At 31.3% G+C, this 23,546-nt stretch overlaps 1 protein-coding gene across 2 annotated transcripts in view; it reads left to right on the top strand.

Annotated features, from left to right (window-relative positions):
* GPHN (gephyrin) overlaps positions 1–23,546 on the top strand; it is a 632,089-nt gene that overhangs the window by 400,213 nt on the left and 208,330 nt on the right. Inside the window, exons 9-10 of one of the 2 annotated variants that reach the window (XM_068543944.1) lie at positions 1,233–1,367; positions 16,899–16,955. In XM_068543944.1, the coding sequence (XP_068400045.1) occupies positions 1,233–1,367; positions 16,899–16,955 (192 nt within the window). The remainder of the gene's footprint in view (positions 1–1,232; positions 1,368–16,898; positions 16,956–23,546) is intronic. The other variant, XM_068543950.1, reaches the window with a different exon arrangement.

The following is a 23,546-nucleotide window of genomic DNA, read 5'->3' as shown; positions in this document are numbered from 1 at the left end:
TGGCTGCTGTTTTCTTCTTTTCACATAGTAAGTAATATTTGTTGATTGAATAATTGCTTGAAAGTAGTCAAGTTCTCATTTTGAGATTAGAAGACCTACACTTACTAGTACTAGCCCAGAACATGAACTAAATTATGCATAGCCCCGAATAATAAATTTTATAATCAACGTAAATATTAATAATTTTTTAAATAATCCACATTATTTGTCCTTACATTTATATGTTTTTACAGTAGTAATATTCAGTTACATCAGTCTTTACCTTATTGATAGGTATAATATAATAACTAGCAATTGCCAACATTTATTAAGTATTAACTACTTGTAAGTGTTATATAATTTATATACCTTATCTTATTTAACCCTCAGCAATAATCTGGTGAGGTTAATGCTATCATTATCTACATTTTTTAGATAAAGGAAATGACAAATTAAAAAAATATATCCATCAGTATCCCAGCAAAGTCACAGTATACTTAAATGGATAATTGAAAAGAGTTTAATAAAGGACTATGATATTTACAAAAGCTTGGGCAGATTTTAGGAAAGCAACAAAACATGGTGCAGCACCCTGGGACTAGTAATAGTGGGAATCATTAATACTCCTAGTCCTAATGGGGCAAGGGAGGGAGCTGCTATTGGAATCCAGAAAAGAGCCAAAAGCAAGGGTCATCTGATAGGGGCTGTGATCTTAGCCAACCTACGGTGACCTGGTAGAGAAGGAGCCAGGGGAATAAATGTCAGACCTTACTCTCCTACAACTCTTCAGTTTCCTGACAGTGGCTCCTATTAGCTGAGCCCAGCTAGAAACCAGAGAGCACAAAATAGTTTATTGATTCTATCTATACAGGTTAGCTTCAAGCAGAGAGAGTGAAGAAGGGTGGAGAATGAATCTGAAAGGGAAACAGAAAATGTCTAGGAATTAAATAAATATTAAGTGGCAGAGCCAGTATATGAATGCCAAACACTTTACCTCTCACTACAATTCTATACTGCCTCATAAAAAAAGCTTTGATGAAATATTATTTGGCCAAGGAAAATATTTTAAATCTGAAGGTTTCTACCCTATCCCAAATTGTTGGATGCATTCATACCTAACAGTAAGTGAGACCAAATATCTGAGAGCTCAGCAGCAAAGAATGCCCCCCCAAAAAAATGTTTGATGTGGGTATTGATTTTACATGTTGTTGGTATTTTCAGCATATTAAACCATACTTGTTCCTCTTGTCCAGATTCCAGACTCCATCATTTCTCGTGGCGTTCAGGTGCTCCCACGAGACACAGCCTCCCTCAGCACTACTCCTTCAGAATCTCCTCGTGCTCAGGCTACATCTCGCCTTTCTACAGCTTCCTGCCCAACACCAAAAGTAAGTACAGTTCCTTGGCACCTTACACCTGCTCTGCTATGTGAATCTGGGAAAACTAACCAACCAATATTTCCCTCCGCTTGTCAAGATTGGATTGCATGCAAGATAATACGATGAAAAATTAATGGGCTATAACACAGTTACTACCTAATGTTTCACAGATTGTCGTATTAGGCCAACAATAGAGCAATAGAAATTTCATTCAAAATGCCTACTACCTCACAGCTATAGGTATTACTTTGTGTAGCTCCTGTTTCTTTGTTGTAGACTTATTATTTTTTAGCATACTTATTAGTATAGATGTGAAGTTATTTATTTATGCAGAGGATGAATGTGTTTCTGGCCAATAAACAGCAAGATTAACAAAATAAAATAATATCACCAAAGGGATTTTTTTTAACTTGTCCAGGCGGGGGTAGCTCCCTGCTCTAGTATCATTCCAAATTTTTTCAAACATATTCAACTTGGAATGTTGCTGCCTAATATTTGGAAACAAATTTAAATTGATTAGAAAGAAAGTTTTAATGCCAACCTTTGGGGGAGGGAGGAAGTGTCTTAGTATTTATTTTTTATAATTTTTCCCAAGTACTGAATCATGTAAGGGGGTGGGGGGAGGATTAGACATTTATTTGCTACCTGACATCTTCATGTATGTGAAAAATTGAGTAGCAAACCTAATTACGACTGTGATGCTTTTTCCTGGAATATCTCTTTCCTGGCAAAGTTAGTCATTTGTCCTTTCAAGTTTTCTGTGGGATGGATCCACTATTGGCATCAAAAGCTTAACAGTAACATTCCTTCTTATTTAATAGGATATGATGTTAGATATCAGGCTATACAGTAAATTTATTTCAGGGCTCTCTAGGTAAATTTTCAAACTGTGGCTTTTTCACTGTCATCAGATTTAAGGACTTATATAGCTCTCTTCCTCAATTCCAGCTTTTCTATGAGTTTTATGAATATTATCATTGAATTTAACTAGAAGTAATCTCAAGCAATTCTTGATATGTGTAGTGCAGTTGTTTTTACATTCCATGGTACAGCCTTTTCAGCAAAGTCTTCAGAGTGTTAACTGTTGTATATCATTGTTTTTAGACTTGTGTCAAAAATAGGTGATATTAATTTTATAGTTTAAAAAAATTGAGGTCCTAAATCTTCAATAAAGAAAAACTATAAAAACATTCTAGATATAAAATGTATGTTATACATTTATACATGGGGTGCCAGTCAGCTACATCTTCAACTGAATGAAAACATGGAGTTCTCAAGACATAAATTGGGTAGAAGAATCTCATCCATACCTTATAAATTTTTGAAACAAAATAATTTATTTGACTTCATTAAATTCCAACAGTATAAGTTGTACTCATTTATAAAGTCTGGGAGATAATTAAAGCTAAATGTTAAGTCCATTTTAAAAGTTTACTCATTCATCAAATATTAAGACCTTAATGATGGGAATACAGAATTATCTAAGACACAGTATTTTTTTCTTAGTGATATACTGTGTACATAAATATTTTAAGCTAAGTTTAATTATACATAGTAGTTCTTGAGCCTTTTTAAAACTCTGCAATTACATCTTAATTACAAAGAGAATATTAAGTACAGTTTTAAAAATCACTCCAAATTTCTACATTAAGTTAATTTGCTTACTGCAAAATTTTAGGAGAGAAAGTGGCTTGTCTTGATATTTTTTCCATAGTTAACACTTAGCTGTTCACATTGACAGTAAATTCAAATAAAACAGAATATTTGAATATCTTTTTTTTCAGGAATTTTTTTCCATATTTTTGTCTAGGAATAAGATTCTGTTTCATTTAAATAATTTTTACCAGCACCAGAATGTAATCTCAAAGATAAAATTATTGCTTTGTTGTAATTTTAAAATTAAACTTTTACGGTTGAATCAGAGTAGTAATATAAAAGAAAAATTAGTTTGAATACTTATTTTTTAAAAAGAAGTGAAGATAATCAAATTAATCCTCCTATTAAAAGTCTCAAATTATAAGACTGCTTAATTGAATGTAAACTAGATGCTTCTATATGTACTTTTATATCAGTGACAGACACAGTCTCTGCCCTCATGGAGTTTACAGTTCAGTCAATGGTATATTGAAATAAATAGGTATTTTTAAAACAAATTTATTTAAAATAACTGTTTAAATTATAATAAATATACTTTTACAGTAACTTAATAATGATACATTGAAATTCACGCTAAGAAGAAGTAAAAATGTGTAGTGATAGAAAATAAAAGGAGGGAAACCGCACTTAGATGGGATGATCAGAGAAGGCCGCTCTAAGGAGTAACATTTCACCAGGGACATGAAAGATGAATAAAACAAAACAAAAGCTTTTTTTGCCAGATAGAGGTTTTGAGAATTATATTCAGCAGAAATGACCACCTTACAGGCAGTATTCACCAATCAAGAACTCTCAGACTAAAACTTCATTAGTACATAAATAACCTAATTCAGTGACTTCAAAATCCAACTTCAGATATCAGTTCTTTTTTATTTTAAATAATGACTTTTTGTGTGTGTGCCTTTGCCTGCTGAGTCAAATTACAAGGCGGTAGGTTTTAGCACGTAAATCTGTTCTAGATGAATTCTTTATTTTAATTTTATAGCATAAAAATTTAGGGCAGAGAAGAAATCAGAAAGAAAGTCAGGTTTCTAATTTGAGATATGGGTAAATGATGTTATTAACTATACTAAGGAATAAAAGAGAAAAAGCAAAGGAGAGTTGTTAATACATTTTGGTTTTGAATGTTTTCAATCTAAGATATGTATAAGACATCCCAGGAATGATATCTAGCACAAAATTAGAACACAAGTTGAGTTTGACATTGTTATTGTTACTGCGTCTTGGATGGGATATTTATAATTTAGTACATATTACTGTTAGCCAAACCCCATAGAAATCCCCCTTCCATGTTTCAGATTAGGCATGCAATCTGTCATGTGTAGAAATATATGTGCGAATATGTTTTCTTTACCTCAGAAATACAATACAGTCTTAAAAGATCAGCACTAGAAAGAGCACTTGGCTTGATAAGAGAAGACCTGGATTCAAATGCTGACTTCTCTACTTAATTACTACACTGCATTAAGCAACTTGCTCAACTTCTCTGAGCTTTTTGTCTATGATGAAACTGGTAATCCTTGCCTCCCCAACAGGGTTATTAATCTATTAAATAAGTCTTTGCCTGGTTCTGGGAAAGCAGTGGTGAGCAAATAACATTGTTCTTGGCTTTACAAACAGATAAAACAGGCAACTCTAAATTATAATAAAGTATAGTAAGTGCTATGATTTATCAGCAGGAGTACAGAATACTCTGGGAATAACCATCAGAAACACTTACCCTGGTCTTTGTGAAAACACAGAAGGGTTAAATAACCAAATTATGTTTAAAAACTAACAGTTCCAACCTTTCCCTCTGTAGCTTTTTATCATGGGGCAGCATTTAAGGTGGAAACTTTCTGTCCATTTGTATGTATGCATCTATTCCTGTTAGGTCAACAACTATAATATTAAACATTATTATGAATTCATGTTTTTTATGCTCACTGCAATATAATATCCTAGATTGTGCTTTGATCCTTTAAGATTCTCCAGCTATAGTGAGAACACGATCTATAAAACATACCAAGTTTGGATTTCCTTTTCAGTACACTCATCACAATCTAATAAGGACAACAAGGTGTTATCTTTTCTAAACAGTTCTTCATAGAATGGCATTGTCTCCAGCAAAAATTTATTTGCTGAAATGACATAATATTTTTCTGTATGTGGGGAAAGTCGTTTCTCTTTCATATCAGATATTTTCTTTTAATGAAATCTGACTGAAATGACAAGTGATTTTTCACTTCTCTTGCTTGAGAACACGGTGAAGTATATTTTAAGAACAAACTTGGGATTTTAGTCTTTCATTGCCCTAAGTAAAGTAGTACCTAAGCCAAGAAAGTCAAATAATTTGTAGATTCTGTGAATGGGCAATATCTAGAGGACTCAAGTTCTAAAATGGTGATAGTCTCCCAAAAATGGTTTGCTAAAAGAATAATTCTGTAACAAACTGTGTTTTAAAGTGAGCATGATCCACAACTTAAATGAGTTCTGACTTTCAATTATGAGAGGCAGCAGCACCTCTATTAGAATCAAGAGACTTGTTGTAGAGAATAATGACCAGAACAAAAAAGAAAAAAAATTCCAAACTTCCAATCAATTCACCATTCCCTATAGATGTTATTAAAATAGAGAATTTTTTACAAAGACCAATTCAATTTTCCGTTTATTCCCTAAGCATCTGAAGTTTGACTAAAATAAATAACTGAGTAAATGTAATCTCTTGTCACATATTCCCTTGTACCTCAAAGGTTAGAATAGAATTTTGTGCCCAGACTAACCAGCAAGTTCTTTTTTTTTTCCTCTTAAGAAGAAAATATAAATTCTCCCTGTCTAATTAAACTAAACTTTATAAAATAATTAAAATGTATATATTGAAATATCTTTAGGTAGTATGTGTTCATTTAATAATTAGTAATAATGTCTAATGTTATATTCAAACAAAATGCAGAATTATGACTTCTCTCTAGGCTTCTGTTATTGTCCTTTGAGCAAAAGAATTTATATTACTCTGGTTAAAGAATATTTTCTTAACTCAGAGTTTTTAATGTGTATGACTGAAAGGCAGTGTGATTTCCTTAACATATAAAAATGGCATTATTTGATCCAGTATCAGGGTAATATTTTCTCTGAGATATTTTTTCCTAATGATGTTAGTTTTTACAAACTATTCCATATTATCACTGCTTTCCTTTGTGAACATCAGGGTGATTGTGTAATATGGCTAGTTCATTGGTTCCCAGGTCTCTGGAGAATGTCATGAAATTTCTAAAATTCTAGCCTAGATCAAGGCAATAACTGAGGCCTGCAAATGATTTTCCACTATTTTTGAGAGCCTAAATAAAATCAGTAAGACTACACTAAACATCAAGTTTCTTTGCTTTTGTCTGAAGTCATGTCAACAATGGTATATCAACAACTGTTCAGCAGTTAATGACATTGTAGAAATGTATGGGTTCTACATGTGGAGTCAACAAACACCAAAAAAGTTGGGAAACACTGAATTAATAACATTAATTAATTTAATAAAATACATTCTCTGGACATAAAAATGTAAGTTTTTTTGTGTTCCAAGTTAACTGTCCCATGGGGGCGTTGGTTATTGAGCAATAATATTCTCAACGTTATTGGTCAGATCCAGCAGTTCTCAAACTTAATGGTCTCAGGACTCCTTTACACACTTAAAAATTAAGGACCTCAAATAGCTTGTTTATGTGAGTTATAGCTGGTGATATTTACTGCACTGAAAATTAAAACTTAGGAATTTTTTAAATGTTTATTTATTTGCTTCAAAATGAGAATAATAAGGCCTTTCTATGTTAATATAAATAATATTGCTATGGGAAAAATAGTATTTTCCAAAATTTTAAAAATCTACTAAAAAAGATGACATTGTTTTATATTTTTTCATATTCATTTTGATGTCTGGTTTAATAGAAGGCAGCTAGATTCTCACATCTGCTTCTGTACTCAGTCTGTTGTGATATGTTGTTTTGGTTGAAGAATATGAAGAAACAAATCCAACCTCACAGTTCCGTAGTTAGAAAAGAAAGGACTATCTTAATAACATTTTCTTATAATTGTGGATATTCTTTGACACTACATCAAAATTTTTCAGTTGGTAGTCTATTAAAAGTTAGTGGAAGCGTAGAATCTAAAACCCTGTCAAGGACAATTTCATACTCCTATGTATTAAAATCCATTGGACACACTACTGTATATAAAATAAACAAGGATCTACTCTATAGCACAGGGAACTGTGTTCAATATCTTATAATAACCTATAATGGAAAAGAATCTGAGAAAGAATAGATAGATAGATAGATATAACTGAATCACTTTGCTATACACCTGAAAATAATACAACATTGTAAATCAACTATACTTCACTAAAAAGTTGTTTGTTCTGGGAAAAAAAAATCCATTGGTCTGTCCTGAACGTTTAATGGATCTTATATACAGGTATGATTTTGTAACATTTTTTGATCACATGGAAAATATAAGTTCTTCCAAGTGTTGACTATATCCAAAATCATTTTAATTAATATAACCACCAAGCTCATTAAAAACACCTTGGAAGCATTGGAAGCTCTCAAGCTCATGGTGATGTACGTTTTCCACAGTTCTAATTTTTGCTTAAAACGTAGAGTTTCTTCTTTGGCAAAAAAAAAAAAAAACCCAACAAATCCTGTCTGTTTTCCATGAATTGACAGTCTCATTTCATTCATTTTCAAGAAAATGTCTACCAGACATCTAAGTCTGAATAGTCATAGTTTGTCAGATGTTGTTTCAAGTAAAAATGGTGTTCTGTGTAAAACCTGGCTAGTTCAGCTTGCAACTCAAACTATTGCCTAAGTACTTTAACCTGAGACAACTCATTCTTTGTTATGCATCAGAAGGGTTTTATTTCATACTTTCCATTTTGTCACACTCAAGGGACAAGTTTTAATTAAATTGAATTAGTATTTACTGTTTCATTGAGGAAAGTGTTAAACTGTTAGTACATAGTGGTGAATAATACAATAACTATTCACACTATTTGGATCCACTGCCTCGATTTTTTACTATAGTACCAACCCACCATTGCTTTTGTACTATCAGTGCAAATGTCAACATAGTGTAAGAGACAAATAATGTCTTAGTATTATTATTAAAATAATTTGGCCTTGTGGACCCCTGAAAGGATCTCAGGGACCCTTACAGGTCTGTGGACCACACTTAAAGAACTGCTAGTATAATCAAATGAGCAGAGTGGTTTATGTTTCTTGGAAACATCCTGGGTCAAAATTACGTGTGTTCTCTTTTTCATTTAGACCATGTTACAGTGGTATTCTCATTCCAGAGATCTTATTCTTTAGGGAAATGACCACCGGTACCATGCTTAATATAAATGATTCACCCTTGACACTCTGATCCAGATTCATTCTAGGACAGGGAACAGAGTTTCTCCTCCCTGATTCAAAATAATAGAAGACTTCACAAAGTCTTTTGAAGATACAACCAGAAAATGTAATTCCCAGCTAACTTTACTCATCTCCAATGTGATACTACTTCTATATTTGTATAGTAACTAATGTTTCCCTAGGGTCTCCTTTCTACTTATAGGTGCACAGAGAGCCCTCTTTTAAGTCATAACCTAGTTGATGGAAGATAGTTTTATTAGGGATATCTTTGGGGATGTCTTCTTTTTTTTTAACTAGTTTGGAACATTTAAAATTGGTGAGATTTTAAATAAAAATACAATTTTCAGCTATTTCTAAAAAAATCAGATTGACATTACTGGGCCAGCACGACATATATCAGTACTCAGCTGGCATTCTTTATACCCTCCAGCCTACTTTACTTATTTGCATTAAATGCCTGGCTCCTATAGACTTTTGAGTAACTGATTTCCACTCTCATTCATTATTGTCTAGTTTCTCCTCATTTATAACAACGTATTTATTTTGCTATTTATTCTAGTTTGATAGCAAAACAGATTTTTGAGACTTCAAAAAAAGGATTGTTTTCATATCGTTTCTAACAGGAGAGACACTATCCAGTATGGTATATTAGTTGTTGACATTTTGAAGAAAACTAAAATAGTAATAATATATTTTAGCTATGAATTTTCAGTTTACAAATTATTTTAAATGGTTGTTCTTTGACATTCTGCTAAATATACAGGATTTTACATTGATTTCTGTTTTTCATTCATCTAATTAAGTGTCCCCTCTACGTTTTATGTACATTGAAAATTGAAAATGGAATTCCCCCCATCCTTTTCTTATTATTTAATGCTCACAGAATTATATTTATCATTGAAAGTAAGAATAGCTTAACTGTGAAGTGTACGATCGCCACTTTGAAATCTGAGTTGCAAATGAAATTTGATTAGCTAGCCTGAGAAGATATAGCTAACTAGAAATTAATAGCTATAGAGTTAACAGTTTTATAGTTTAGACAGTCTATAAGTGGCATGGTCTTTTTTTTTTTTTATTTAAAAAAAGTGATATACATGCTCATTTTAGAAAATTAATATAAGCAAAAAAAAAAAAAAGAGTTCCTGTAAGACTGCCTTTAATAAATAACAACTGTTAAAACTCTGCTTTTATCATTCTGGTTTTTTTCCCATGCATTCAAGTATTTTATATAAATGGATCATTATGGCAAGGCAGTGATTAAGCGCTCTGGTTCCGGAGTCTCCAGGCTTGGCAATGAATCTCAGCTTTATCACTTACTAGATGTGTGGCTTTCAGAACGTTACTTCACCTCTATAACCTTAATCATCTGTAAAATGAAAAATAATAATACTATTTGCCTCATAGGGTTGTTTTAAAGTTTAAATTTTAAAATGCATATAAATCACTTACCACAGTGTTTGAAATATAAAAAACGATCACTAAATGTTAGCTATTGTTATGAAACTATATTTTAACCTATCTCATTCATTTAGTAACATTCTTTCTATGTCATGTACATCTTTACATGTTTTTAAATTATCTTCTACAACATTAATATCAATTATTGTTCAGTATTCAAATTTGTGGGTATAGCATAGTTTTTTTCACCAGTCCCTATTTTGCATATTTTAGTTGTTACCTATTTCCTAGTTTTAAATATAATGCTGTGATAGTCTACTGGAAGTGAAATGTTTTAGAATCTTCTCTTAATTAAACTTAGCGACTTGTATTAATTCTACCTTTGTTGAAAGTGTATGCCAAACTTTTAGGCCCACGGTTCCCATAATTCATATGGATATCAGGAAAAGATCATTTTTGCATCTTCATTAATTCAATTCAATCATATTCTAGAAGGAGCAGCCTTTAGCATTTGCTTTTGGCTGATTTACTGACAGATATTTTAAAAATTATGGATCCAAAGTTGTTTGAAAAGTCAACAGTATTGAGTATGTAAAAGTATTGCACTATCAGGCACCAAATATTGAGTATCAGCCCTAGTGTGCCACTTTATACCTTTGTTAGAACTAGTAAACCTCAGTTTCTATATCTGTAACATCATCATACTAAATTAAGTAGCCTCTAAAGTCCCTTCTAGACCTATAATTCTATTCCTTTGCAATGTTTCTACACTGACTGAATAAATATTATCATTCTCTTTAGCCCTTCTCTCTGATATTATGTTAATATCCAATTAATGTAAAATAATTTACATTTATTTATTTCAGCTTTTGCATTTCATGCTACTACATAAAGTTAAAGATTATGAAGTGAAAACGTTCTAACTTCGTTTAAGATCTTTCTCATTTAGGTCAAGCTTTGTCTCTGTTAAGTGGAATATTGATTTCTCTTGGTATTCACTAGCATTTTGTTTAAGTTATAGGATGACAGGGAAGTGAGAACTGTAGAAATACAAGGAATAGTGAAATTAAGAATACTAGCTTTCAGTTAATTTAATATCTTTGTTTCCTATAAACTTCTTTTTAAAGGTTTGGGGTATGTTTTGTGTAAAAGCAGCTCAACAAAAATAATCTGTGCCATCATTATTTCAGCAGCAGAATTGATTAGATATAGCCATGATTCAAATCTATATAGTTAACTGGCCATGTCTCATTCATGACTTTAATAGACAGCATATACCAAACTAAATTATTTCCTAGATCTTTATATTTTTAAATGATACATATTCTAAAATTGGCCATGTATTTTCTTGCCCAAAACTTCAGGATTATCTGCTCTCCCTTTTCATCCTACTTTCATTAAAGACAAAACACACATTAATTCAGAAATTCATTCAATGAATATTTTTAGTGCATATTATGTCAAGTACTGTGCTAGGTTTTGGGAATATAGCAATGCATAGACTTACTAACCATGACCTCAAGGATCTTATAGTGGAGCAGATGTGAAAAAGAAAAAAAAAAAAAAATTACAACAAATCTATCAAAGCTTTGATAGCCTAAAAGAGCTCTTCTAATCTTATAGGGGAAAAAAAAAGAAATAAAATGAGTAAAGGGCAGGAATAGCCATTTCATAAAAAGAATTAAATTCAGCAGATAAATATGTGGGGAAAAAATGTACCCTCACAGAAATCTGTTAAAAATTTTGTAGTCAAATTGATAACTATTTTTAAATTATAATCATCCGTGCTATAATGAGCAGTGACATGAATATTCCTAGTCACACTAGTAGGAATATAACATTGTATAACCTTGCAAGCAAACTATATATATAAAAAATTTTTTATGTTTTAACCAATCATATTATTTCCAGAAATTTTTCAATGGAAGTTATCAAAGAGGACATGAAAGACTTATGTACAAGATTATTTATCACAGCATTATTCATATTCATGAAAAATTAGAACCAACCTTAATGTCTATGGTTAAATAACTTGTATAATAATATGTATATATATGAGTTATTTATATAACCTAAAAAATCATATCTTTAAGAATATTTAATGACATAGGAAAATGCTGAAAATAAAATATGTAGTTTAGAAAAGTACTAAACAAAATTGCATAGGGATTAAATTACAGGTTATTTTATAATCTATATTATTTTTTAAACCAGAAAAATATAAGTTTTTGTTGGTTTGTTTTGTTATGTAGACAGGATCTGGTAATGATGAGGATGGATGTCTTTTGCCTACTTTTCAGATTTATGGCAAATCTTCATAAAGCCAACTATTTGTTTGTGTTTGTAACTCTGTTTATACCAGAGCATTTTTATATGCAGGCTAAGCCATTCCAAATCTTGCTGGATAGAAAATTATATTTCAATGGAAGTTTGAAAATAAACTTTTTTCTATCTCCTACACAAATAATAAATAATTCTTAAAAACATACTATTTAAAACTTATCTATTTCAAAATGCCTAATAACTTTTTTATACCATACCTGTGATGGGCTTCATTATTTCTTTTTAGACAGATACGAAACTTGGGGAAAAAGAGCATGGATTGAATTATTCTCTGGCTAGTGGGCAGGAAATAACTTGCTTAAAAGTCTAATTTTGTATAGATTGTATTATTTTGGAATCAAAGCTATTATAGAAACTTAGGGATCAAAATTATAAATGTACAATAAAATATAAATAAATATTTGAAATGTTAATAAACCATTAGAAATCGGAGCCTTTAAAATAAAGGATTTCCTAAGTATAAAAATTTTTGTAAGTGGGTGGGGCAGTTGGTAGAGCTGTGACTTGCTACCAAGATTCTAATTTTTGACTTAATTCTTCATTATTCTTTGCAATATTTCCTTGAACTTCTCTATCCTTTTATTGGTTTGCCTTTCTCCAGAAATGCATTAGAGTATTTATTTTTCCCCGACACACTTATAGAATTATTGCTTCTCTTACTTTCATTTCTTTCTTTTCTCTTTTTTAGTTTGCCTTAATAAATCACAAATGAAACAGAATTGTTTTACAATGAAGCACCAGTTTTACTGAAAGGACTGAAATATAGTGAATTGAAATATTAACCAGATTCCCAAAAGAATTTCTTTATTTACAAGAGTTTGTTTAAATTTTGAGTTCTCAAGTAAAACTTTTTTAAAAACCTCCTTCTCCAGTCACAACTACCAGAAGCAATCTATAGCTGTACCAATATGTTCTGAGTGATACTGGTTGGAAGAGAAACAATTTCTAAAAAAAAAAGTTTTCTTTCCTGTCATTGATACCCATACTTTAAAAAAGAAACTGGCATAATAAAAGAGGATTAAAAATGTCTGTCTCTCAGGGTAGTTCTGAAGGTAAGTTAGATAATTCTAAAAATAAAACAATTCAATCCCTAGGAAAAACAAACAAAATTTTTTTTAATCTATACAATCTTAATCTAAATCAATACAAAATATATCAGGGGAGAAAAAGGGGAAATCTACATTAGTCATTCTATAATGAGAGCCCAAATTTAATGAAGAGAACTGAGAGCCAGAGAATTTAATATAAGCTATGCTTTTTTTATTGATATGTCTCCAAAAAGCTAATGGACCTCTCTAAGACCTGCGTTCTCTCATCAATAAAACAAACACACAAAATATATAACCTGTTCTCACAGTTCTTCACCAAACATCTTGCAGCTAAAGAGATGTGTTAATGCATACATCCAGTGATATGGGTGCCTACCTTAAGTGGCTTCTACAACCCCCAAATTTCTTGAAGTTTCATATTTTATTTCAAAACTCAATATAAAGTTGGATTTCTACTCCAAAATCTTATTTTTGCCTTTAAAAAATATTACACTTACAGCTACTTATTATTGGCAAGAGAGATGAGGGTGAGATGGGGTGATTTTCTACTTTGTTAATAATGGAAATAATTTTACAGTGAGCTCAGTTTTGGAGAACTGAGCTAAATCAAAGGGAATCAACAATCCGTATTGTGTTAGCATCCAGGCAATTTCTTTTGTTGCATGATATATCTAAAATTCAAGCTCTTATTAAAAAAAGGTGAATACAAATAACAGTCATTTCACTACTTTAGTGACCACATCCTGGTAATTAATTCCTGAGGATAGATTACCCAGTAATTAATTCCTAAAGAAATATTCCCAGAATGTTGCAAAACAGGTGATATAGTGCAATCTTTTCAGACAATTTTTAATGGATATCTTGTTAAATATATTCAGGCTGAGAGGCTGAATAGAAGATTGAAATGATTTTGATCCTCCGATTTATGTCTTAACAATCTCAGTAAAAATATTTATAAAAGGATTTCTTCAGGGTACAAAAATCATTAGTGATAATATTTTTTGTTTTGCAGGTAACATTTCAGTTTTCATATATCATTATTATAAACTAATAATCTCAACCAACCTGTAATCCCTACAATTCTTTACATCCAATTCTCAAGCTTCATTTATATTGCAGTGATTTTATATGTAGTATAAACATTTGCAGTTTAGCCTCTCTTAGTTATTGATACAGAATGTTTATAGCCTCAGAAAAATATGTATAAAATTAGCTAACAATGTGAGGCTTTTATAATTATCATGAAGAGTAAAGTTCATTTTATCCAAATGCTAATCTTTTGTGATTTCTTTTAAATTCTAATCAAAGAAAAATAGTAATCAGGTATCTGGATTAGCTGTGAATTTCTTTTATTTATACTACTCCATCATAATTGATGATTAAGGGTTGACTAGCATAAATGAGAGCATTACGTCTTAAAATCTATCGATTTGACTTTTCTCTACAATTCAAATTTTAGTATATGTGACAAATCTTTTTCATATTCTTTCTGAAGTTTTTCAATATTAGGGATAATTACCTGTATCAGGAGCCACAAAAAATCACATGGCACTTGATTTACAACCACTTGTGGCTTTGATAACCGCATTGGTTTTCTAAAGTCTTCCTCTTACGATAGTTAAGGATTCACAAAATCAGATTTAAATACAGAAAATTGGTGTCAAGCATTGACAGATGAGCTGTCTGCTCCTAAAAATCTTTGTGTAAATTGGTATATAGTCTGTTTTTCATGTTCAGAGTTCAATGGTGATTGTCTTTTCTCTTCTTATATTTCATTCTTTAAGCTTCTGTACTTGCACTTGCATTTGGAATTGAAATGATTTAGGAAAAATTTCATCCATACATTAATGTGGTAACATAAAATTTCTTCCATAAATGAGATAGATAAACAGACACACAGGGACATGTATACATATACATCCTCTTATAAGCATCAGGTTTTTTCCAACCCATTTATTTCCAGGCCTATTAAGGTAATACAGCTTTAAAGTAGAAACCAGGAACGGTGGATGTTGGTCTTAGATTTGTCATTAATGTCCTGTGTAACCTTGAAGAAACTACCTCATGTTGCTGGACTTGATGTAATTTTAAGCTTTACCAGAAATAAAAGATAATGTAGAAAATGGTGTTCACTTGTTACTATATAACAATGCAGTTTCTAAAAGTTTTCAGAAAGCAGCATGAAACATTAGACTCTATTTTTTTTTATAGAAAACTACATTGTTTATAATCAAGATATTGTGTCAATTTAAAATGGAAAATAGCTTTTGATATAAAGATGTTCTCTGAAATCAAAGAAAATAGCATAAGAAAATGACTAAATAATATGAACTCACTGTCCATCCAGAGGCCCTTTCTTATAGACTGTTTCCATTCTAATTAGTATCCACTGTTTCTAAATTTAAGAACTCTGTTCAACCAAGAAGGGTAAGAATCAGTGATTATCTTTAGGGTACAATATTTAATTAATGTTGAAGAATTAGTAAAAACTATTTATATCAAGTAAAACCAAAAGTTGACACAATTCTTATGGATCAAGATGCTGTTTTTCAAAGTGAAAATCCAATTTTCTCAGTATTATTCCTAAGCGATCTACTTATGCTATCAGAGATATCCTACAAGGGATAAGACAACTATAGCCTGTCTCCAGAAACTATAATTTTGTAGCACGGTCAGATTTCTTATTTTTCCTGAGGACTTTAACACTGGGAATTTGGCATCACATTGATACTTCATCAGTTGTCTCCTAATACAAGCAAGAGAATCACAACTAACTTGAGCTATGCTGGTCTGAATGGAGACCGTCATTCTGCACATGTAGGAACCCATAATGTAAAAGCACTTGGTCTGAAGCTTCCTTCCAATCTCCCCCCTACTCTTTTTTTAGTTTGACTTCCTCTTTAACCAAAATATTATTGTTACAGCTCTATTAAAAAGCAAAGGGATTTCTAGTTTATACCTAACCTAATAAAACACTTTGGGTTTAGAATCTTCCTTTTCTCATTTACACAATGAGGTGAAACAAATTTTTAAAACAGCAGTTTTACTTTTCTTTTTTTCCTATCTTACCCAAAAGGAAAAAATAACTGAAATAACTGAAAGCTTTGAGGGAGTAAATGTATCTAACTTTGGTCTGGCATTAAAATTTTCTGGTTGGGCAGCACAATTGTTTAATTGGGAATCTCAGTGACAGCTGAACAACCTCAATGCTTGGGTTAACAAGCAGAGGAGCTTCACTCTGTCACCTGTCAAGAATGATGCTTGTCAGGACTGATCTTTCCACTTAAGGAACACTCATGTTTCTAGTCATAGCACTGATGTTTTCTGATATTACAATGGAATAGACACTAAAGGAGACAAAGTTTTCTGCATAGGTATATTTGTATTTCTTTGTTTTTCGTAAGCCAAATGCAAATGTAACACTACTCCAGACACTGCTTCATGAGAAGTCCCCAAGATAACCAAAAGTAAGTGCCCATTTCCTCATCTTAGGAATAGTGTCATAACAAAGACTGAATTCTAGTGACCAACCTGTCTGCAGAGCATGTCATATAGCCTCTGGGTTAGTTAACTCCTTGGCTTGGCCTCCTAAGATGTATCTCAAAGAGTCAATTGATGTTTTTGCATGTATTATTTACTAATGTTTAGAAAAATTTTTAAGTTCACTTTTTCTTTATTCTGTCTTTTTTACCCATCTTCCCTCATTGTAGCAAATTAGACGGCCGGATGAAAGCAAAGGAGTTGCTAGTAGAGTTGGATCCCTCAAAGTAAATATGTTTCTAACATTTTTTGGCAAGATTTCGTCTATAGCCTACACTTCTTCCTTTTTGGAGGGTGGTGGGAGGAAGGGGGCTTTTTCCATTTTTCACCATCCCATTTTGTTTTATTTTAATATTTTTATTGGCTGTTGGGTCATTTTTGTTTGTTTGTTTCAGCTACACATAGAGCAACCAGCTGAAGGCAAGCTGCCAAATAACTAGCTTTGAGTGGCACCACAAACAAGAGAAAGGGCAACTGCCTCATTACAGGTGCCTGTAATTTGGGGTTCTATAGTAAACCGTTCCTCTGATTGATGTCACTGACTATGTGTTAAGTTCCTGTTACACAGAGAACTAATATTTATTTTCAGAATGTTATATCCCCTTTTTACTTTTTTTTGTTAAATGTTATTTTAGTGTCGTTACCATTTGTAGTTCATTCCAGAAAATAATTATTATGAGTTAATAACATGTATTTTATATATATATATATATATATATATATATATATATATATATATATATATATATATAAAATCTTAAGAATTAGAGAGAAAAGGAATTTCATATGATGCTTGCTAGTATAGTGGGCTCACATATAGCTAATAGTAAGCACTCTTAATCCCCTTTGTTTTATTTGTCAAAAGTTAAAAAATGTATATAACAATCAGCAGAAACTGATATATATATATATATATATATATATATATATATAAATGTTTGCCCATTTGTGTATGTGACCTACTAATACACCACTTAAAGATTTCTGATCTAATGGTCCCATTTGGTAGTTGTTAAATATCCATTTGGTCAATTTATCTTGGGCACTCGATACTCTAACATTTAATCACAATGAAAGGTAAATAAATTATCACCCTTAAGAGACATAGACATAGCCAATTAATCACTTTTAATGCTGCCACCATAAATGCAAGTTAGAAAATTTGCTGAATTTTAAAAATATGCAGAGAAATCTACCTCAATATTAACCACTTCTTCTATCTCAGTCCCATTTGTCCTTACAGCAATAGTAACTGCTAAATTAATCAAAATGACATAATTCACTGCACTGGGATGTCCCAAAATTCAATAACTACTTTGAGGCTAATATTAAGTCATTTTAAAATTTTACACACCTCCAATTTATTTCCATTTAACAATTTATGGAGCACTAATTTCTGCACTCTTTCCTCTCCTTGCCTCTTCTGCCTTCTTAATTTTACTTTTTTGTTGTTGTTTATTTATCTGTGTGTGCACACACATGAGTGCACATGGATGAGGGTGTGTCTGTATGTTTGTGTCCTTTATTCCAAACAAGCCATCTTCTCTGTTCTCTAACACTGCTATATACTGGGTAGCATTTTTTTGTTGTTGTTATTTCACTAAGAATAATCAGAGGGGATGGGAAGTGTTGATTATATACCTATTTCAGAAGCGAGGCAAGCTAAAATTATTTAGTCAGAAAAATATGACTTTATGTGTCTTGATGATATATCAGTAGCATTCCTCACTGTCTACCTGTGAGGTATCATATTTTAATTTTTTAAGGGAAGATAAATCCATTATTGTTGAGACTATGGATTATGACTCAGATTCAAGTGAAAAGGTGCAGTTTGACATAACTTTTTGGAAATGACTGATAGTGAAATAGAGATAAAATGGCATCCATACTGCAGCACCATCTGTTATAAACTGGATTGTGTGTGCGAGAATGCGTGTGTTTATCTCGAAGTTCAGCTTTTGGATGTGTAGAACTTCAAGTTGTAATTGTATGTTTATTGTTTTTAAGTGTATATACAATATGATTATGTGTATACACATAAATATGTATAAGAACAAAATATACATTTTAGGGTTCAATCAGTTTATTTGAATATGGATGCAGCCTTAAATCAAAAAGAGTGTTTGGGAAAGAAAGGCAAATTTCATAATTTTAAAATGTCTTTATTCCATATTTCTACAAAATAGAAAATTTTAAAGTGAATCTCTAGAGGTTTATAAGGATAGTTAAGGTATTTATTTTCTCTAACACTTTGGGGAGAAAAGAGGCTTTAATTAAAATAAAATATTCTCTTCCTAGTCACGGTTTATTGAGCATGTATTCTTGCGCTATACAAAGATCTTCGACGTTTTGAAATGTTTGCCAAAGGCAGTGAGAAATGTATAACGCTATGATCTTATTTTTAAAAGGAAAAAGGAAAACTGAAAAGAGACCAAGTTGCTTTTTCAATTCATTTTCTGATGTTTACATGTAGCTCCATCGAAAGCTGGAGGAGCTCAGAGATCACCTAGAAGGCAATGTGAAAGGATACTCTCTCAGAGTAAATGTACGATTTCACCTGGTGATTTTTTTTTTTTTTCCTAAACTTCTGCTGACTGGTAATTCCAAATCTGATTGGTTTGTCCTCTCATCTCCATCTTTTTTACTTTCTGTCTCTTTTCTCCCTATCTCTTTCTTTCTTTTCTAACTGCAGCCTCATGCTCACATTTATGAAAGAAAGATTAAATTAGCATAGAAGACCTTTAAGCCACACTAACATTGCATTTGATTTAATAGCATTCTGGCTCCAATGCAAATTAAAACCTTTTTTTTTTTTCAAAATCTGTGTTTCTTATACAATTGTATAATTTTCTGACGATCTTTTCATGAGACTTCATTTGGAGCTTTTCCATTTACTGTGTCTTCTGTCCCTGTTGGATGTGTCAGCAGGATTATAAATTATGGGCCGGATCCAAGTGATAGAGCCTTGATGATTAGATTTCATTTGTCAAGGAAAATATTCAGTGTTAGAGTCTCATTATAGGTAATCTGGCAAGTAGATACATCTATTCTGAGTTAATAGACTTCTCTTAACTCAGACTCTTTGGGAATAACTATAAGATATCATTTTTTGTCTAAAAATAAGAAAATTAGGCAGTAGGAATCTTCAGTATGAACACTATTATGTAACATCTTACAAATACTTGAGATAATGGCTAATATAATATACCCAGGACAACAATGAAGGAGAACAATACCTTATAGCCACTCAATACTGTACATACGTCATATAGGCATACTAACAATAGTATTTTTTGTGACTGATAGTTCAGACTCAGAATGCTTGGTCCTTCTCCTGAATATATCTTTTCAAGATAAATGGAATTAAAATCTCTAAAATGGTACATGGTATAAATATGGTAGAAGAAAAGCTAAAATATTACAGTAAATAATTTCTGGCTCTATTTAACCTTGACCTCGTATTTCTGAGGCTTTAAAAAAAAGTTCCTATGAAACTTAGCCCTGATTTACTTCTCCCAAGATTATTGTCATACATTTAATTCATATTGCTATAATAATTTTGTTATGAAGGATAGAATAAAAAATAATAGTGCTATGATAATTCTCTGGTTTCTCAGCTTTGTTTTTAATTATATACTATGTGTATTTTGTATATCTCTTCATTAAATTTCTGTTTACTAAAGTTCAAAGTTTTTTATTAATATCAGTCATTAAATTCTGATAGCTAAACAGAAAAGGAAATTAATACATGTCTCATTTTTCTACTTCTTTCTTTTGAGCCAGTCCTTCTTTTCAGTCATATTCTTAGAGAATCTGAAAAATTACCCACAATCATCCCCAGAATCTATCCCACTGTTTTAAAAAAAATAAAAAAGATTAGTATGAATTTTATAATTAAATCAGTCTAGATATATCTGGATATCATTCTAGAAACTCCTAAAAAGATTCTGATAATGTATGTTTTTAGTGCCATACTCTTCCCTAACCAGTCATAAAAAATGATATTATTTTTCTTTCAGTGAAACCAAGACCAGAAAGTTGAGACTTGCTAAGGTCTATATGGTAGGGAGTTTGTGTTAGATTAGGGTTAAATTGAAATCTCTGTGCTTTGGAAATTGGTTTTCTCATGCCACTCTTCAATTTCTTTTTTTCAATACCTGTACTGCATGGTGGAGTACATAATAACTAGTCTCAGTGTCTTCATCTTTTGTTTCATTTCACTGGGTCACACTTTGTTCTGATTACCTTTCTTCTAAAAAGATTGAATATAAGGTGTATCCTTCTAAGATTCCTGTTAACTAGAAAAGTACGGAAAAACAAAAAATATATTGTCAAAAGGCAAATAATAGTATTTTCTCCACAGAGTTCAGCTAGGAAAAGACACAAATCAAAATCTTAGCTGAATGTTCAGTGTCTCTCCTTCGCTTTAATTCTTATTGCCCCAGAATGCCTTAAAATATGCCTTGTATATTAAAAAATTGTTGCTTAGAAGCAGAATAAAGTTATTCTAAGTACCATACGCTATATAAACAGATTTCGTTTCTAAAATGAGATAAATTGGCATATAGTGACCATTCCATTTTGTGAAAATTTATTGTAGGTGTCCACACAGAAGAGCAAGTATATGAATGCCTTTTAATTCATTGAACATCGCTAAATATTTCAATAAGATGAAAGGTTCAGAACCATGTTGCCACTTAAATATCTTATTTAATAGTTGAAGAAGGTGAGACATCATTCAGAAGTTTGGGATAAGGATTTAATTAAATTATTCATGTTTCAATTGGTATCATCTATATGATATATTATTTTTTAGAGGAAAGAACCCTGCATTTTTATTTATTACTTATAATCAATGATATAAAGTAGACTATTGTATTAAGAGGTAATTTTTAGAACAGTATTAAATTTTATTTATTTCTCATATGAAAACATACTTTTTAATTTTACATGGACTCTTCTATAGCAAAAAGTAGGATGCATTTGATTCTTGAATTCTAAGTTAAGAATGTATCATCTTTTTCTGTACTTTATACAAAACTGAAGTATTCTGAACCCTAAATGAGTTTTTAGTAATTTTAATAATAATAAAATTATCATCTTGTACCTAAACAGAGTTTGCCTAATTTAACTACTGCAAAAATAACTACAAATCCTTAGATTGATAATGTGTTGAGAATAATGACTGAAGAATGAAACCACATAAAGGAAAAAATTAATTTTCCATGTAATCTAATGCATGAATCTAGTAGGAGGTATATAAATCAGACAGAGAAAGACAAATACTGTATGATATCACTTATATGTGGAATCTAAAAAATACAACAAACTAGTGAATACAACAAAAAAGAAGCCAACTCACAGATATAGAGAACAAACTAATGGTTACAAGTGGGGAAAGGGAAGGGGAAGGGGCAACTTAGGGGTCAGGGATTAAAAGGTACAAACTATCACATATAAAGCTACAAGGATATATTGTACAACACAGGGAATATAGTCAATAGTTTATAATAACTGTAAATGGAGTGTAACCTTTAAAATTATGGCTCACTATACTGTACACCTATACTTACATAGTATTGTACATCAACTATACTTCAATAAAAAAGTAATTAGTTAATTAAAAAGTAATGCAAAAAAAAAAAAAAGTAATGCAGACAGATGATAATTGGAAAACATAAGATAATGCAAATGAATTCCTTTAAGTAATGTACATCAAGGTAAATTTATAAAATTGAAGTTAATTCATTAAAGAGCAATAGGGCCCTGGGAAGCTTGAATGTTAAAACGTTCAGGAAAAAAGTAGATAAGTACTCATGAAATAAAGACAAAAAGAAAAGAAAGGAGAGGAATAAAAATACCTCAAAGCCACAAATTTTGTATTTTCCCTCAGTCTATGTAATATGATGATACATTTCCATTCAGCTACAAATATATACAGGTAGGTTTGGGGTAATCAAATATGTTAATTTTTTAAAGGCTTTAATAAACAGTAAAATGGAAGGTGACTTATGAAGACAGATTATTGGCACATAAGTGAACTAAGAAGAAAGGTGATGAAGTAGAAGGAATATGATAATTATATGTACCTGCTATGCTAACACAAAAAAAGGGATGGTATTATCTGAAGTGGAAAAAGTTAAGGGAGGAGTTATCACTTGACTATATTTTTATTAAGTTTAAGAAAAATGTTTGAATCAAGCCAGAAACTAATATCTTTTGAAGTGTAGTTTTAAAATGTTTAATAATTTCCTGAGTGCCAAAATGAGACGAGTATGAAATAGGGTAATACAAATAATGAATTAGATGGTTGTGATTTTATGTCTTTCAAGATCAGTGTCTTCATTCCAGCTTTAGTTCTAAACTAACTCATCTTATATTGTTGATGAATTGTCTTTGGGTTTTTTGCACTTTTTTATTCATTAAATTAATGCTGTAAGTCAGGGGTCAGCAAACTACAGCCCTTGGGCTAAATCCTGTTTCTCTTTTGTGGGCCCATGAGCTAGGAATGATTTTTGCAGTTTTAAATGATGGGGGGGAAATCAAAAGGATATCATTTTGTGACATGTGGAATATTATATGAAATTCAAATTTCAGTGTCCCAAAAATAAAGCTTTATTGAAACACAGCCACACTCTTTCATTTGCATATAATCTGTGGTTGCTTTTGCAGTATAACAGCAGTTGAATAGTTATAGCAAAGACCATATGGCACATAAAGCCTAAAATATTTACTATCTGACTGTTTACAGAAAAAGTTTGCTGACACCTGCTAAAACTGGTTAGTGTGTCAAGACGACATTGACAAAGAAATTATTA

Source organism: Eschrichtius robustus, chromosome 1 (genome assembly GCF_028021215.1).
Source record: "Eschrichtius robustus isolate mEscRob2 chromosome 1, mEscRob2.pri, whole genome shotgun sequence".
Taxonomy (NCBI): Eukaryota; Metazoa; Chordata; class Mammalia; order Artiodactyla; family Eschrichtiidae; genus Eschrichtius; species Eschrichtius robustus.
Note: the sequence above shows the minus strand (reverse complement) of the source record. Positions and strands in the feature narration are given on the sequence as shown.